Raw genomic sequence first — 19916 nt, forward strand, 5'->3', positions numbered from 1 at the left:
GCAGACCCCACGAAGTCATGGATCCAAGTTAGTTAGTTGGTTACGTGTTCTATTGATCAGTCGCACGATACGGTAATTTCTCGAAAATTTTTATAGCAGCATATTTTACCCCTTTCTGTGCCAAAGACAGGTTGAGTAAAGGATAGTGTAAGTCTTTCTTTTCTCTAGTATTATAATTATGAATGTCACTGTTTTTTTAAACCGGTCCATGTTCTTGAAAATAAATTTCATTAGTGAGTAAACGTACAGTGAGTCTGTTGTAAGAATTCCCAATCTTTTAAAAATATGCCTACAAGATATGTGACTATGAACCCCACACATTATTCTAACTATTTCTTTTGAGCAGTGAATACTTTTTGTCTAAATGTTGAGTTACCCCAAAATATTATTCCGTATGAGATCAAAGAGTGGAAGTATGCAAAGTATGTTAGCTTACTAATTTCTGTATCCTCAAAATTGACAATTATTCTTACTGCAAAAGTTACTGAACCTTGTCGCTTTAGAAGATCCAAAACATGAACTTTCCAGTTAAGATTCTCATCTATATGTACACCCAAAAACTTAGTATGCTCTACCCTGTCTACTGACTTCTATGATGTGTTATATTTATTGAAGGAACTGTACTTTTTGCAGCATAAAATTTGATGTACTGTGTTTTTTCAAAGTTTAGAGCAAGCCCATTTGAAGAAAACCAAATAATGACTTTTCCAAAGACCTTATTTGTATCATTTGCAATTGGAGTTTCTTTTACTAAATTACTAATGATGCTTGTGTCATCAGCAAACAGTGTCAGTTCAGCCTCTTGTCTCAGATAAGAAGGGAGGTCGTTATCAAGAACTGAAGGGGACCCATGATTGAACCCTTGTATCATTTTCAATTGGAGTTTCTTTAAAGCTGTCAACAAGGCACTGTGCAAGCTGGTGGTACCTCCATAATGGTGTCGGCTGTGTTTACACGGAATGGACTGGGTCTTTTGGTCCAGCTGAACCGAACGATGACTAGAAATGATTCTGTTCGGCTTCTAGGAGACCATTTGCAGCCATTCATGGGCTTCATGTTCCCAAACAACAATAGAATTTTGTGGTTGAGAATGCACCATGTCACCGCGCCACAATTGTTCGTCTTTAGTTTGAGGAACATTCTGGAAAATTCTAGCGAATGATCTGACCATCCAGATCGCCCGACATGAATACCGTCGAATCTTTATGAGACTTAATCGAAAGATCAGTTGTTGCACAGCATCCTGCACCGGAAACACTTTCGCATTTAGGGACACCTATAGAGGCAGCATGGCTGAATATTCTTGCAGGCGACTTCTAACGACTTGCTGAGTCCATACCATGTCGAGCAGCTGCACTATGCCAGGCAAGAGGAGGTCCGACACTTTATCTCGAGGTACCCCATGAATTTTCCTACCTCAGTGTCTTTTGTTGCATGAGATTGCTGTAGAACTGCAGAACATTGTAAGAACACATAGCAATAATTTGTGTTCTAATTAACTGCAAAATTAATTTTTATCTAAATGGATTGTAACAGGTAAGTCGATGGACAGTGTCCACTAAGAAAACGGTTAATCATTCAGTTTTACTAGGCAGAGACTCTCGCTGCAATAGGTCCGTAGTTTTAGGTTATACTGTAGAGTTAAAACTGCGGACCTCTTGCAGCAACTGTCTATGCTATTCATTGTAGTCGTATAGCGTTGATCGACGTGCGTCTGAACTGGAGCGCAACGGCACCTGTCACTGTGGGAGTGCTCACCGTTGAAGGTGACGGCGCTGGGCAGCTGTACGAGGGCGATGTCGTTGGAGGGCGGGCTAGCGATGTATCTGTTATGCACGATCTTGGTCGTGCTCGAGAGCACCACCTGCTGGGCCTCCTCCTGGCGCACGTACAGAGCGCCCAGGTGAATCTCGAACAGCGTGCCCCTGCAACACAACACAGAGAGCTTGTCAACAAGCACAGTACGCCAGAGGCGGATTAAGCGTGGCGGCCGCTATAAAATCGGTTGTTCATTCAGTCATTCGTTCGTCATATTCTGTAGATAAAGGGCAACAGGCATGTACACTAAAAGAGACAGAAAAAACAGAGAGACTTAATCAATGCGCTGTATTATCATTAAACCATCACTATACTCTACAGTACAACAAGCTTTCGAATACCAGGGCGCTGATTATCCTGTTAGTGTATTATCCGTGCACAGTTCGGCGATTGTTGAAAAACTAAAAACGAATCCTGAAGTATCTATAAGGGGCAGTCAAATGGAAAATGAACACCCGCCACAATAGGACCGTGGAATGGTTCCATTCAAAACTGATCACCACTCGTATTGAGACATTTATCCCACAGGGAAACGCCACGATCAGTTCGTGTTGCAGCCGGCCGTTGTGGCCGAGCGGTTCTAGGCGCTTCAGTCTGGAACCGCGCGACCGCTACGGTCGCAGGTTCGAATTCTGCCTCGGGCATGGTTGTGTGTGATGTCCTTAGGTTAATTAGGTTTAATTAGTTCTAAGTTCTAGGGGACTGATGACCTCAGATGTTAAGTCCCATAGTGCTCAGAGCCATGTGCACCAGTTCCTGTTTCGCAGAATGCAGCTAGCCGCTGAAGGATCCAGAACCTCATGCATTTTTGCACTTCCTCATCCGACTGAAATTCAAGTCCACGCATGCCTTACTTCAGTTCACCAAAGATGTGAAAATCCGACGGCGAAAGATCCAGTTTGTAGGGAAGATGTTGCAGTGTTTCTCAATCTTAATTGCTGAAGCGTAGCCTTCGTCCAGTTCGCAATGTGGAGGCGGGCGTTATCATGCAACAGGCTGATCCCATACGACATCATTCGAGGGCAAACGGCAAAGCCAACAGTGGAAACATCCCACATCTCCCCTGCCAAAGAAATCCAAATCTGTTCACACAAGTTCCGGTAAGGTCATGATGACTTCGTCTTTCGATTGCAGTTACCCTCCGCTCGTCGAGTTCCTCACCACAATCAATGCGCTACGAAGACATTTCGCAGAAACTGCAAGGTGCCATAAAGTCAGAATGAATGCTGTCGGACAGAATGATCTTGTTGCATGTCAACTGCCGCCCCCACACTGCCATCGGACGAAGACAACGCTTCAGTGATTTGGTTGCGAAACATTACAACATTCTTCGTGTAGCCCGGATCTTTTACCGTGTGATTTTCACGTCTTTTGCGACCTGAAGAAAGACATGCGTGGACTTTGGCATCAGCCAGACGAGGAAGTGCAAGAGTGATTGCGTTCTACGAAACAGGAATTGATCGTCTCTTCTCCCAATGGGACAGATGCCTTAACGTGTGTGGTAATTACTTTTGAATGGAACCATTCCATGGTCCCGCTGTGGTGGGTGTTAGATTTTCATTTCACTCCCCCCTTATATATCACTGACTATCCCGTTTCATGGCTCACAGTTCATCGTTCAAGATTCACAATTTCAGTTGCAGGATGCGTATCTAACTGCTTGCAGAGGCAGCAAAATTATGATTTTCAGTATTTCATGTAATTATTTACCGAATTCAAAAATTCTGTAGATCCCAAAAAGGACAACAGGGACATATATTAAAATAGGCAGATAAAACAGAGAAACTTAATCAGTGCGTTTTATTAACACTAAACCATCACTATACTCTACAGTACAACAAGCTCTCGAATACCAGGGCGGTGATTATTCTGTTTGTGGATTATCCGTGCACAGTTCTGCGATTGTTGAAAAACTATAAACGAATCCTGAAGTATCTATGAGGGGCAGTCAAATGAAAACTGAACACCCGCCACAATAGGACCGTGGAATGGTTCCATTCAAAAGTAATCACCGCTCGCATTGAGATATTTATCCCACTGCGAGACGCCACGATCAGCTCCTGTTTCGCTGGATGCAGCCAGCCGCTGAAGGATCCAGAACCTCATCCATTTTTGCACTTCCTCGTCCGACTGAAACTCAAGTCCACCCATGTCTTACTTCAGTTCACCAAAGATGTGAAAATCAGACGGCGAAAGGCTCAAAATGGCTCTGAGCACGATGGGACTTATCATCTTAGGCCATCAGTCCCCTAGAACTTAGAACTACTTAAACCTAACTAACCTCAGGACATCACTCACATCCATGCCCGAGGCAGGAATTGAACCTGCAACCGTAGCAGTATCGCGGTTCCGGACTTTACCGCCTAGAACCGCTCGGTCACAACGGCCGGCAGACGGCGAAAGAGCCAGTTTATACGGAAGATGTTGCAGTGTTTCGCAACCTAATTGCTGAAGCGTAGCCTTCGTCCAGTTCGCAATGTGGAGGTGGGCGTTATCAGGCAACAGACTGATCCCATACGACATCATTCGAGGGCAAACGGCAAAGCCAACAGTGGAAACATCCCACATCTCCCCTGCCAAAGAAATCCAAATCTGTTCACACAAGTTCCGGTAAGGTCATGATGACTTCGTCTTTCGATTGCAGTTACCCTCCGCTCGTCGAGTTCCTCGAGCGTAGAACCACAATCAATGCGCTACGAAGACATTTCGCAGAAACTGCAACGTGCCATAAAGTCAAAACTCCCAGGAATGCCGTCGGACAGAATCATCTTGTTGCATGTCAACGGCCGCCTCCACACTGCCACACGAAGACAACGAACGCTTCAGTGATTTGGTTGGGAAACATTACAACATCCTTCGTATTGCGCGGATCTTTCACCGTGTGATTTTCACGTCTTTTGCTAGCTGAAGAAAGACATGCGTGGAATGTGGCATCAGTCGGACGAGGAAGTGCAAGAGTGGTTGCGTTCTACGAAACAGGAATTGATGGTCTCTTCTCCCAGTGGGATAGATGCCTTAATTACTTTTGAATGGAACCACTACCGTGATCCTGCTGTGGTGAACGTTATACTTTCATTTCACTCCCCCCTTATATATTACTGACTAACCCGTTTCATCGCTCACAGTTCATTGTTCATGATTCACAATTTCAGTTGCAGGATGCCTATCTAACTGCTTGCAGAGGCAGCAAAAATATAATTTTCAACAATTCATGTAATTATCAACCGAATTCAAAAATTTGAAATGTTATCACAATTTACTCATTAAGAGGTATGATCTTACGTTAAAGATCTAAGAAAGTCATGTGCTACAAACTGCGATTGTCTCGAGGCAGCATAGTTTACTATGCGCAAATTATCACGATTATATTCACCCTGCAATGTAGAATGTGAACACTTAGTCTTCCAGCAAACTTTAACCACAATTTCAAAGATTTGTGAAACATTTTCTCGCTGACAGCCCCCACAAAATGACGAAAGGAAAGGAGTTTATCCCTTACCATACTTCCCCTGTTCTTGCAGTAAGACTTCAGCATCAGTCATGACGTTTTACTTCATTACTTCTTCACTACTAGCTCTACTCGGAACATGTTTTGCAACCAGTATCCATCTACACCACTGAATATACTCGCAAAATTACATCATTGTACGAATCATAGATCAGTAGATGCGTGAAGAACTAGTTTTTGCTTCAGACGGACGCAAATTACCAGAAGTACACCGATCCAGTGTTTGATAATGGGAGCACTTAATAATTACAAAAAATTTAAACGTAATTTAAAGCCTATTGTAAACTTTTTCTCGCTTATAGTCTTGATGTAAAATATTTAACACAGTAATCAAACGTTTGAAGCTGTTTCATACAAGACTTCAATTCTTTAAAGAACCTGGGTTTTACTGGTACTGTTATAATCAGAACAAATATTTGCGTTTAGGATACATCACTAGTAGCTCACGTCCACACCCGATTCTTTAAAGAATCGAACTCGCATGTATAAAATAGCATTAATACAGCTGTTTTAAGAAAAGCTAGTTCTTCACATCTCTCAATACTTACGTCACCAGTCTCCTGAACTCTTTTGAATTATGCGTTTTATAATGATATAATATTGCATATACATTCAATGTTATATGTGGATGTTGTCTGCAAAATGTTTGCGAACTGAGTTTGCAGTGAAGAAGTAATGAATAAAATTGTCATCCCTGATGTTGAAGCTCTACTGTGCGTTTAGCGAAAATGTAGTAAGCGATACAGCGTTTTCCTTCCATTCTTTTGTGGCACGTACCAGCGAGAAAAAGTTCCGTAGAGATTTGGAATTATGTGTAAAATTCATTGGAAGTCACTAAGTGGTCTCATCATCAAATACTGGATGACTGTAGTCAGGGTAATTTGCGCGCCTAGAGTTGCCTCAAGACATAAACACAGTTTCTAACTTCAATAGTTATGATATTCTGTTAAACTTTAAAACAAGATTATACCTCTTAAACATTTGAAATTTCAAAATTCGGTCAGTGATTGTATGGAATACTATCAATCAAATTTTATTGCTCCTGGAAGCTGTTAGTTAGACTACCTGCAATAAGACCCGTGCACCGTTTTAGATGTTCAGTATTATAGATTACACATGTGACTCACGCTATACCACTAAATGGGATGCATTCCTGAAATATTTGTTGTTTCCCATTTCGTGTATAGCAGGTGTTCCAAAACCTTTCCCCTGACGGAACACTTTGAGAATCCTGGTACTTTGATGGAGCAACTTGTTTATTTTGAAGGTTAAAAAAATTTTAAAAAATGAAAAAAAAAACTAGTTTTATTTAGTGATTAGTTCAATTTGAAATCGTAGCTAATAATACGGAAATCATAATAAAATTAAAAAGAAATAATTAACATCTTCAAAATGTCGAAGAAACGTCATGTTTTTATTTGTTTTTTTTTGCGGAGCACTTATTCACTTCCCGTGGAACACTGGTGTTCCTTGGACCATAGCATTTTTGTGAAACCCAGGCGTAGAGCACTCTCTGTAAAACCGAATTGGGATTCCACACGCACTTGGCGACTTGTTTGTTTTCAATTCTTTCAGCTGCTTCTCTACGCCATGGACGCCTATTACTATGTTGTCCATACTTGGATCTCCTTCAGGTATGAATTCTTAAACGCGATATTTAAAACTTCCGCTTTCCTTTGCTGTCTTCTATTGCCATACCAGACTGGTAAAGGAGCGAGTGAATAGAAGCCTTCGACTCGCTTAGCGATTAATGTAGGACCAGAATCTTTTCTTGGTTTGTCGGCAAGATCATTTGCTGTACGCCTTGCGAACCGATCTTTTTACAGGGGCACGAATTCCTAACAACTTTTTCCTGTCGTCATTTGTGCGTTCTTTTTTCAATCGAATGTACAACAGTTTTCCCAGTATCCTATATTATAGCTATAGGATACTATTGTTCGTGAACTCCACCGTTTTATATTTATGAACATTTAAAGTTAGTTGCCAATCCTTGCGCCATTTAAAAGCTCATCAGCCTCAGACTGGATACCTGTGCAATTTTTTTTTCAGGTAGTACTCTAGCACAGATAACTGGATCATCTATAAAAAGTACGAGGTTACCATCAATATTCTTTACCGGATCGTTAACATACAAGATGAACAGCATGGGTCTCAAGACACTTCCCAGGGACATGTCTGAAGTTACGTCTATGGATGGTTCTCCATCCAAGATAACATGTTGCATCATCCCCATCAATAAATCCTCTATCCGTTTAAATTACGGTTGGTATCCTATGTGATCGTACTTTCGCTTCCTCAATTAAATTAAATAACTCCTGTTTCTCTCCTATTGGTAGCTAAATATTTACTTAATTTCTTCGATATTTTTCAAAGAACATTGTCATCTACATCAGTAAATATAGAGTCCCGATCACAATACTCTATTAGTTACGTGAATCATGATTTTAAACATGGCTGCAGGAGCAACTGTTAAAATTCTTCACAATAAAGGATGACAGCCAAAAACAGTTGCAGGATAAAATTTTTTATTAAAATTCTTGACCAAGGTTTCGGTACATATAAATATACCCTCATCAGAAGTTAAACTTCTAAAATTACATCATGCAATGGAGAATAATAAAAACAATTATGCCAAAGGCGTCGTCAGTAATTAAAACATCATCTCCATTTGTACAACATGTGTAATGGGCACAGGGTCAATGGGCTTTGACCCTGTGCCCATTACACATGTTGTACAAATGGAGATGATGTTTTAATTACTGACGACGCCTTTGGCATAATTGTTTTTATTATTCTCCATTGCATGATGTAATTTTAGAAGTTTTACTTCTGATGAAGGTATATTTATATGTACCGAAACCTTGGTCAAGAATTTTAATAAAAATTTTTATCCTGCAACTGTTTTTGGCTGTCATCCTTTATTGTGAGGAGTTACGTGAATCCTTAGACCGAATACTGTTATTTGCCATGTGCCAGTCTTTTGTGGAAAGCAAACTGATATCTTCCTAGTAATGACCTTCAAGAGGACAAAACAAGAATTACTGAAAACTATGCAAATCTTTTGTACACTGGAAATCATATTGTGAACGTGTGTACAATGTTGTGACGGATTTATAAATATCTCATGTTTTTTCCTATTCTTGATCATAATTTCTTCCATGTTGGTGCATTAAGTCTGTTTCGTTATGTGTTAATGTTTAGGTACCTTAAGATGGTCTGAAAGACCGAAACTGTTAGTAAAATAAAAGCAATTCACATAGCAATAGTCGGTGTATCTATACGTTATGGGTTTCCTTAATAAAAAAAGAAAATAAAAAAAACTACTGGGCCAGTTAGTTGAGAATGGCTGTGGCTGGAAGTAATTGTATAGTGATGATACTCACGGGTCAGCGCAGTGAGCGGCGGTGAGAATCCAGGTGTCACTGATGAGGGAGCCACCGCAGAAAGCCTGTCCGTCAGACACAGTGATGATGAGACCAGCCTGGTACGGGAACTGGCCCAGAGTGGCGACCTCGCCGTTGGTGATGCGTCCAGCTGCACGGAAAAGAAATCCAATCACACACCGCACATACAGTGATAACACATGCACATGCTTACAAACTCGTCCTTGGTACGCACTAAAGCTAATGTTTTCTTACAAGGAGAGGCCGATCCTGCGACCCAGCGATTTGACGAACCTCAGCATGTTAGTGGGGGGCCACTAGATAGCGGCTCCTGAGGACGTGGCCACGCCACTACTCTTCCAATTACGGTAAAATCAAGGTCGAACACGCCCGCGTCTCGTGGTCGTGCGGTAGCGTTCTCGCTTCCCACGCCCGGGTTCCCGGGTTCGATTCCCGGCGGGGTCAGGAATTTTCTCTGCCTCGTGATGGCTGGGTGTTGTGTGCTGTCCTTAGGTTAGTTAGGTTTAAGTAGTACTAAGTTCTACGGGACTTATGACCACAGCAGTTGAGTCCCATAGTGCTGAGAGCCATTTGAACCATTTTGAACCAAGGTCGAACGTCGAGGCACAGGATTCGTTTCGGACCAAACAGAATCGTTAGAACAGTCGAAAACACGAAAATTTTATTTTTAAATATCACGCACACAATATAATATTTCCTAGGAAATCAAACATTTGATGATTGCAGTCCGTTGCAGATTTATTTGGAGAGAAAGGTCCTTTCCCAGGAGGTCGTTGGTCAAGTGGTATAAGACCCACTTTCGTATCATAGTACTTTTGGGTTCGATTGGTCCTTCTTGAAACTTTTCTACTCTCTAGTAGGAAAATTAAAACTGTCGCGAAACTGATATACATTGTTGCTTCACATATGCTTGGTTAGCGTCTAAATTGAACACCAAGGGAGGTGTTTTAATGAATGTAAATCAACTTCGCTTTTCATTGCATATAGAGCAGAAAATTTGTGCGACCAGGAAAATGGTTTCCGTGCAGTGTTCATTTCACTAGTTCTGTAAAAAATACTATCCGATGCTCGTTGACTATGGTTACTTTTTTAGAGAGAGAGAGAGAGAGGGGGCGATAGGGATGGAGAGGGGGGGGGGATATTTCAGTGAAAATTGAAGAATACTTCTGATAAATTTTTCGTCGCTTTCCCTAAAAACAACCACATTTTGTGAAGAATAAAACCCAGAAAAAAACAAAAAGAAAAACATCTGTACCAAGGAAAAAACATAGTTTCGAAGTTCGTAGGCCTGCGTGTTTATTTTCTACTTTCTTTTCACAATATATTTCTTTTGGGGGGTGAATGGTAGGCCTTATTTAGAAATTTTGCGATAGCTTTCGTTCACTTGCCAAAGTGTAAAGACACGTCTACATGGTTATCAATATCTTTTGTCCTCTATACAGGGTGGTCCATTGATAGTGACCGGGCCAAATATCTCACGAAATAAGCATCAAACGAAAAAACTACAAAGAACGAAACTTGTCTAGCTTGAAGGGGGAAACCAGATGGTGCACATCAGTAGCAGACAAATTGCGCGAGAATCGGGAACCACAAAAACGTCGGCGTTGAGAATGCTACATCAACATCGATTGCACCCGTACCATATTTATAAGCACCAGGAACTGCATGGCGATGACTTTGAACGTCGTGTAACATGAACCATAGTTTCAGATATATTACAGTTCTAAAACAGAAATGTGTATAAGTTTATAAACATCACAGTGTAACGTTAAATGCCTGTAAGTAATGCCTTTTGTGGTTCCGCCCACCGTACTAACACTGTATAATGTATTTATTTAATCAAGTAATAGAAGTTATTGCTTTGGCAGAAAAATGGAAAGTTGAAAGTAGGCACACATCATAAACTTCTGCTTATTAAAGTTTCTGCATTATTGATCCCTGAGAAGTAACTGCACTGTGCTACAAACACGTCTTCCTACATTTCCTGTTAGACAGTTAGTTACGTGTTCCATAGATCAGTTTCACGGTAACCGTTATCATGTGGAACGTGTCAAGTGCATAAGAAATGCACACAAGAATCAAGGTTTTTTTTTAAAGCTTAACATTTTTATTACCTGCCCCATTCCCTTAAATGGCACAAAATGAATATATTATACCTATAGACTTATGTATTCCTGTTCAAGAATTCATCAATGGTACAGAGGAAGTTGTCAAGGAGATATGTTTTCAGTTTATTTTTAAAACCATTACTGCTGTCTGTCAGACATTTTATTTCATGTGGTAATTTATCGAAAAGTTTTACAGCAGCATAATTTACCCCTTTCTGTGCCAGACAGGTTAGGTAGAGGATAGTGTAAGTCTTTCTTTCTTCTGGTATTATAATCATGAATGTCACTGTTGGTTTCAAACTGGCCCATGTTGTTGAGAACAAATTTTACTACCTAGTAAATTTACTATGAGGCTGTTGTAACAATTCCTTAACTTTTAAACAGATTCCTAAAAGACGTGCGACTACGAGCCGCACACATTATTCTAACCACTTTCTTTTGAGCAGTGAATACATTTTGCCTAAGTTTATGACATCAGAGGTTGAAAGTATGCAAAGTATGTTAGTTTGCTAATGTCTATATCGTCAAAATTAGCAATTATTCTGATTGCCAAAGTTGCTGAATCTAGTCGCTTTAGGAGATCCAAAATATGAATTTTTAAATTAAGATTCTCATCTATATGTACACCCAAAAACTTAGTGTGCTCTACTCTGCTTACCGACTTCTGTTGATGTTTTATATCTATTGAAGGAACTGGACTCCTCGCATTGGAAATTCGGATGTACTGTGTCTTTTCAAGGTTCAGAGTAAGCCCATTCGCAGAAAAATAATCTACAACTTTTCCAAAGACATTATTTGTATCATTCTTTACTGGATTAATAATGATGCTTGTATCATCAGCAAACAGTGTCTGTTTAGTTTCTTGTTTCAGATAAGATGGGAGGTCATTAACATATATCAAGTACGGAAGGGTACCGATGATCGAACCCTGTGGAACACCTAGTGTAATTTCACTCCAGTTAGATGAAGTGGGAAACTTCCTTAAATCACTTAAACCGTATAAAGAAACATTTTGCTTCTTGTTCTGTAGATATGACTTAAATGACTCATATTATATTCCATTTATATCACAGAATTGTAATTTCTGTAATATAAAGTCATGGTTAACACAATCGAACACTTTGGATAAGTAACAGAAAATACCTATTGGTGACATTTTACTAGGTAAAGACTCTATTATGTTGGCAGTGAAATGGTATATTGCTTTCTCATTGGAACAGCATTTTTGAAATCCACACTGTGATTTACTAAATATCTCGTTACTGTTGAGATCGGTAACCACTCTTGAGTATTCTCGACAATTTTTGAAAATGCTGTAAGGAAGGATACTGGCCGGTAATTATTGACATCTGTGTGTGTAGATTTCAACATATAGCCCTGTTACTCACAGCTGCTCGAACAGGGCAGTGATGGGGGAAGCTGGAGCGCTTAGCTGATTTGACTGTGCTGCCGCAGCGCAAATGTTGGCCAGGGCTGTACTGAATCACGTTTGTTAACCTTGGATGCGGCTTTGATGTGGGTCTATCTCATTAGCCCGCCCTTCAGTTGTTATGCACGTCAAATAGTGATTCTGTCCCATTTTTCTACTGAAACCACGATTGTCTAATGTGAAGCCAATTTGGATGACGGATCGTCTTTAAAAGATACGCTGGCATCGTACTAGCACCGACCTCAGTTCAGACCGTGGTCCTACTCCCCTGCCTGCTGCATACAGTTTTGTGAAGTGGTATAAGTACATGTCATGGGCTATGAGTAAGTGAACAATCTCGTCTCCATTTCAGAAAGTCTTCCGCCAGGATCAGGCGCGAGTTTACAATCTAGTGTAACACAGTGTTCTATACTTACCACCCTTGAGGACTTTGACGGGCACTGAAACGTGCTGCCTCATAGGCTTGACGTCACTCCAGTTCACCGCAGCCTGAAAGAGACAAGAAGACGTCGGTTAGTGTTGGCAGTTTGTATGAAAAAGTGCTTTGGTAACAATAAACAGCACAAAATAATATGACACGGGGTGAATACAGCTAAGTGATAAACACGTAGGACATATTCTTAATATGTGGATTGGGCCATAAGGAGTGGCCAGATCTAACAATATTCAGACTAGACAACACTAGAAGGAAAATTATCTACGTAAATAAGGGTTCGAAAGATTCCAGAAGTGTTTATATGAGAACAACTGTATGAACACAACGTTCTTTTCACTGAAGGAGCGAGAGAGTTGGTGCAGTGATGAGGCACCAGATCAGCAGTAGCGAAGACGGCCTTTCAAATACTCGTCTTTTCATACAGATTTAGGCTTTCAATAGCATCCCGAGATGGCTTAAGCCAACTACTAGAATGGTGGCTTTGGAAAGGATTCGGCTGATTTACTTCCTCAACGTGAGCTTGTACTGCCAGCCTCTAAGGACGAGCGGTTCTAGGCGCTTCAGTCCGGAACCGCGCTGCTGCTACGGTCGCAGGTTCGAATGCTGCCCGGACATGGATGTGTGTGTTGTCCGTAGGTTAGTTAAGTTTAAGTAGTTCTAAGTCTAGGGGACTGATGACCTCAGATGTTAAGTCCCATAGCGCTTAGAGCTATTTGAACCATTTTGAACCAGCTTGTACTCTGTCACCAGCGAGTTCATCGTCGACGGAGAATTAAATCCTAATCTTCCCTGTTTCTTTAACTAACAACATCCGGTTCGTTTTCGACGTACACTATCTGTCCCAAAGTGTCTATACACATTGTAGTGGACATTAATATGGTCCGTGTGCACCCTTCGCCTTTATGAAGGCTTAAACTCTGCATGGCACCCGAATCTTCCTCAAGAGCTGAAACCAGAGAAGGTAGTGAACTTGGACACTGGAATCTGGAGCGAAGTCGACAGCGTAACTCATTTCAAAGGTTTTCCACTGCGTTCGGGTTCGGATTATGGGCAGGCGAGTCGATTTCAGAAATGTTATTGTCCACAAACTATTGACTCGCAGATGCTGCTTTACTAAAGGGACCATTACATCTACATACATATTCCGCATACCACCATACGGCGCATGGCGAGGGATACGTTATATCACTACTAATCATTTCCTTTCCAGTTCCACTCGCAAACAGAGAGGAGGAAAACGACTGACTACATGCTTCCGTACGAGCCCTAATTTCTCATATCTTCGTGGTTCTTACGCGAAGCGTACTATGGCGGCAGTAGGATCATTCTGCAGTCAGCTTCAAATGCCGGTTGTCTAAATGTTCTCAATAGCATTTTTCGCAAAGAACGTCATCTTCCCTCCATGGATCCCCATTCCAGTTCCCAAAGCACCTTTGTAATACTTGCGTGCTGATCGCACCTACCAGAACCAATCTACAAGTAGCACCTCACTACTGAATAGCTTTGATCTCTTCCTTCGATCCGATCTTGTGGGGATCCTGAACACTCCAACGGATCGCACTAGTGTGCCATACGCGGTCTCCTTTACAGATGAACCACACTCTCCTAAAACTCTCACAGTAAACCGTAGGCAACCATTTTCCACTACAATCCATCCATGCTCGTTACATTTCATATCGCTTTGCAACGTTACGCCTAGATATTTTATCGACGTGACTATGTCAAGTAGCACATTAATTATGCTGTATTCGAATGTAAGGGATTATTTTCCCTGCTCACCTGCGTTAACCTATATTTTCGTACATTGAGAGGTAACTGCCATTCGCAACACCACATAAGATTTTGGTCTAAGTGGTCTTGTATCCTCCTACAGTCACTGAAGGACGAAACAGCAGGAGATTGCTGCTCACCCTGTCCCTCAGACCATTTATATATACAGAGAATAATGGCAGTCCTACCACACTTCCCTGCGGCACTCCTTTGCCTCTAATGAACACGTACTGGGTCCTATTACTTAAGAAATCTTCAAGACACTTACATATCTGGAAACCTATTCAGTAATTAGTGAAACTGAACAGTTCAAATTTCTAGGCTTTCAGATAGATAGTAAGCTGTCGTGGAAAGCCTACATTCAGGATCTTGTTCAAAGACTTATTACTGCCATTTTTAGTATTCGAACGGTATCAGAAGTGAGTGATCATTCGACACGAAAATTAGTCTACTTTGCTGACTTTCATTCGCTTATGTCGTATGGTATTATATTTTGGGGTACCTCTTCCCATTCTAAAAGGATATTTTTGGTTCAGAAGCGGGCGGTTCGGGCAATAAGTGGTGTGAGTTCACAAACCTCTTGTCGACCTCTGTTCACGAGTCTCGGTATTTTGACATTGGCCTCTCAATAGGTATATTCCTTATTGTCGTTTCTTGTTACATATATTAGTTTCCTCCCAAGAATAAGCAGCTTTCACTAGGTTAATACTCGGCAGAAATCAAACCTGCATTTGGATCGAACTCTTGTGCAAAACGGTGTGCAGTATAGTGCTGCATCCGTTTTCGACAAGCTGCCACTCGAACTTAAAAATCTTAGCAGTAATCCACGCGCTTTCAAATCGAAACTGAAGAGTTTCCTCATGGGTCACTTCTTCTATTCCTTGAAAAATTAAGCTGATTCTTATTGTATCGCTGATAGCGTTTACTTAATCTTATAGACTGAACTTTTTCAGGTTAATGAACATTTATTTTTCATCTGTTATTACTTCTATGTAGTAATTTCATGTACTGACACGTTCCATGACCTTGGAGATTTGCTCTTCAATTTGGTCCTACGGAACTTGACGTGTAAATAAAAATAAAAAAAATAAAATAAAATAAAAAATATTGTCACGCTGATACAGTCACTGCCTCCGAATTGCTCCTCTACTGTACGCAGTACAAAGTGGTGTAAAATGTCTTCATATCTTTCCGCATTTAGCGTTTTCTTAAGCGAAAGACGACGCTCATACCTAAAACAAAAAAAAAACACCCCCATACCGTCATTCTGTAACACCATCTCTTCCGTACTTCACAGCTGGCACTACACATGATGGCAGAAAACGTTCTCCAAGGACCCCCAAACTCAAATCCTTCCATCGGATTACCACAGCGAACAGCGTGATTCATCACACCAAATCCCTCGTTTCCAGTCATCCACTGTCCAGTGATGACACTCTTTACACCATCTTAGGTATCGCTTACCATTAACTACAGAAATGTGTGGCTTCTGAGGAACTGCTCGACCATTCGTCCTCATTCATTTTAACTCATTGCACACATTTTGCTATCTGGACTACTGGTAGTACATTAGTCCACGAATGATTCCTTCCGCTGATGTCATGTGGCTTTTTGTAACCACTCTCTGCAGTGCTCGACGCTCCCCGTCCATGAGTACATGAGGCCTACCTAGTCTTAATAAAACTGTAGTCGTCCCTACGCGTTTCCGCTTCACAATCATGCCGTCAAAAGTCTACTTGGGCAGCTTCAGAAGGATCGAAATGTCCCTGATGGAACTTTTTCTGGGGTAACATCCAGTGACCGGTCCACGTTCGAACCTACTAAGCTCTCTTAACCGACTCAGTGTGCTGTTACTGTTTCTCTACTGGCAACAGAATAGTCCCTGCTTCTTTTTACACTTTCTGGTCCGCCTCTCTAGACATCTTGTGCTCAGTTCCGCTGTACGTAGGCGTGTCCGGATAATTTTGATAAGATAGTTTATATAGCATTAAGGACGGATGAATAAGGAGATGTAAAGTAACAGATATTTGCTACTGAGGCTTGGCCAAAAGTAGCCGAATCGCACGTGTAAACAAAATACACAAGTTTTATTTTCGTAGTAGGTAACATTTTGAAGGTACCGTGTTTATACGGTAAAATAGATCTTATAGCAGCTTTCAACTACAGAACTGATTACATGTTTTTGTTTCTTTCCCCTACCGGTTACCACCATTGTGTGAATAATCAGATCGTTGCATTGTGCATTTACATGGGGACCTACGAATCAGCTGTTGAAATTTTACAGTGCGACGGCATGCCACAGCGAAAAACAATTTTGAGTTCAGAACTATGCGAAATGAAAATAAAACTCAAGGAGAAACGAGAGCTAAAAGCGCAGGATAAATTTATGGTCCAATATAATGTCCCCTATTTTCCTTGTAGCCCGAAAAATGCGGTTGATGAAGGAGGAGTAGGAGACGTTTAACTTCTCGCCGACAGTGAGGTCAGTAGAGACGGAGCACAGGTTCGAATTATGGGTGGATTGAGAAGGAAAGCGGCCGTGCCCTTTCGAAGAAACTATCCCGGCATTTGCCTTAAGCGATTTAGGGAAATCACAGAAAACCTAAATCAGGACAGCCGGACGCGGGTATTAACCATCGTACTGCGAATGCGAGTCCAGAGTGTCAACCACTGCACTATCCCTCTAGGTAATGCCGTTGATACATTTATGACTTTAGTGAGTGCTTTTGCCAACAGAACCACGAACGTTCCGAGACAGTGGGCCGCCAGTGTCACATGGTTACTGAACGACCTGTTCTCACACTAGCAGTGCGTGTTCTAACATGCACTGACAGCACAGAGAGACGCTACAGTGAAAAGACGTTCATTACTTACGTTGGGCATCAGGCACAACTGGGAAAAGATGACAGTTAAATTGCGATAAGGGTATCAACGACATACATGGCTCTATTCGGAAACTGCTAGTTTTCAGAGATAACTGGGACAGTTCACTGTAAGTACTCGCGCCATACATTTTTCTTGTTGTTTTTAATTTGAGTTAATTTTTTTTTATTTCCATCTATAGTATTTCACAGTTCAAAATTGTTCTCCACACAAGGGCGCCATGTCACTGTAAACATTCAACAGCTTATAACAGCAATACAGCCATCTGATAAAGAAAAACTGTTCGTAACCAATAGTTATCAAAAATCATAAAATATTTGCAAATTGTGTTGTCAACTTAGTACGTGGTAGCTGTGATTCTTGTTGAGGTCTTCAGTATGAAGACTGTTTTGATGTAGCTCTTGAATCTCCATCCATATGTAGCTATACAACCATATTAAACTGCTTACTGTAGTCTAGCCCCAGACTTTCTCTACAATTTTATTCCCAGCACTTCTCTCCATTACCGAATTGATGATTCGTTGATGTGTCAGGATGTATCCTATCACCCGATCTCCTCTTTTAGACAAATTGTGCTCTAAATTTCTTTTTTCCCCATTTAGATTTAGTATCGTTTTGTTAGTCTTTCGATCTACCCATCTATTCCTCAGCCATCTCCTGTAGCAGCACATTTCAAACGCTTCTAATCATTTGTTGTTTGAACTGCTTATCGTCCACGTTTCATTTCCATGCAGGATTGTCCTTCACTCAAAAACCTTAACTCAAATTCTTATTCGACGTTAATAGATCTCTCTTTCTTCAGAACTGTTTTCTTGCTTTTACCAATTCCCACTTTTAGTTCTTTCTATGATGTCCATTACCAGTTATTTTGCTGCCCAAATAGCAAAATTCATCTACTACTTCCAGTGGCTCATGCCCTTATCAAATTCTATCACAATTGCCTAATTTAATCTGCCTGCATTCCGCTATTCTCGTCACTTTTGTTGATGTTTATTTTACATCGTCTTTTCAAGACTATCCATTCCATTACCCACTCTGACGGAATTACTATACAATCGGTAGACCACAAACAGTTAATTTGTCCCTGGACATTAATTCCCTTTTCCAAATTTTCCTTGGTTTCTTCACAACTTGCCGATGTACAGACTGAATAGCGTGGTAACTGATATTATACATATTATAAAAGAGACTGTAAGTTCTATGTAATTTCGTCACTATTACCCACTCTGAATTTGTAAACTACGTATGAAATACTGTGATCATGAAGACGATGTATGTGGTATCGTTCAGAGATCGCGGTACCACATAAAAGTCTGCAACGTGAATCGATACCACTCATATATACGGGGGCTCGCTACAATTCACGACAACCAATAGGAGGCACTCCTAAAGACCACGACTTTCCCCCAATAGTGGAGCGCCCTCACACTGTGGTCAACATAGTGTTGAGCATCCAAGAACTCGGTCCCAGTTCGAGACCTCAGCTTCAGCAGTCAACAACATCGAGTAAGACAGCGTTTGTGACATTTTAGATTGAGATACACTTTTGTCAAGGTTGAACGTTGTACTTCAGGAGCACAGCTTGTGATAGATTACATCAAGTGATTTTTTGTTAGTCTATCACAATTGTAGATTATTCAGTACTTCTACGGCAAAGAAGTGTGTCACAGTTCAGTAAATCTTTTATGTGATAAAGTGAACTAATACTTCATGTGTTGTAGTGTGATGAGCCTCCTCGCAGAACAATCGAAGAACCCGCAGTTGTGGACGGACGATTGTATTTATTTGGTGCAAAGGTTGATAAAGTTTTTGCTTTTGCTAGTATTCCGGCTGATATGGGTTTATTTAACGATTATCATTTTTTATTTGTAGTTCATTGTTGACATTTTGGGTTATATATTGTCATTTTTTCATTTGGAGGTAGTGAGTGGAGATGTGCACGCTAGAAAATGGAGTGTCAAGTGGACAAATCAGAACATTTCCGACATATTCTTCTATCTGAGTTGAATAGAGGGGTGACAGCAGCGGAAGCAGCTAATAACATTTGCGCCATGTATGGGGTAATGCCATTGGATAGAGCACGGCAAGAAAACGTTTTTCTGGTTTTAAACACTATCATTTTGACATTAGTGACTTACCACGTCCAGGGAGATCTTCGGGATTTGATAAAGATCGCTTAAACGCATTAATCCACAATAATCCATGTCAGTGTAATCGAGAACTGTCAAATGTGATGAACTTTAATCATTCCAACATCGTCGAACATTTTCATCCAATGGAGAAGATTTAAATCACAAAATCAGAAAAATCAAAGGGTAGCCATATTTACACCGAACATTCCTATTCTGTATCATTTCTGGTGACGAGAAATGGTGTCTTCGTGCTAAGTAAAAGAAAGGAATGATGAAAGCCAAACATACCAGCAACTCCCTGTACAAAGACGTGCATGCATCCACAAAAGATAATGTTATTCATCTGGTGGCACACCAACGGTGTGGTATACTACGAATTGCTTCCACGAGGGGTAATGACATTTATTGTCAACAACTGAGAAGTCTTG

At 40.9% G+C, this 19916-nt stretch overlaps 1 protein-coding gene across 1 annotated transcript in view; it reads right to left on the bottom strand.

Annotated features, from left to right (window-relative positions):
- LOC126094840 (brachyurin-like) overlaps positions 1–19916 on the bottom strand; it is a 30922-nt gene that overhangs the window by 8949 nt on the left and 2057 nt on the right. The window contains exons 2-4 of the mRNA XM_049909436.1: positions 12684–12756; positions 8710–8860; positions 1759–1925 (exon numbers count right to left, since the gene is read on the bottom strand). Coding sequence (XP_049765393.1) covers positions 1759–1925; positions 8710–8860; positions 12684–12756 — 391 coding nt within the window. The remainder of the gene's footprint in view (positions 1–1758; positions 1926–8709; positions 8861–12683; positions 12757–19916) is intronic.

Source organism: Schistocerca cancellata, chromosome 8, assembly GCF_023864275.1.
Source record: "Schistocerca cancellata isolate TAMUIC-IGC-003103 chromosome 8, iqSchCanc2.1, whole genome shotgun sequence".
Classification (NCBI taxonomy): domain Eukaryota; kingdom Metazoa; phylum Arthropoda; class Insecta; order Orthoptera; family Acrididae; genus Schistocerca; species Schistocerca cancellata.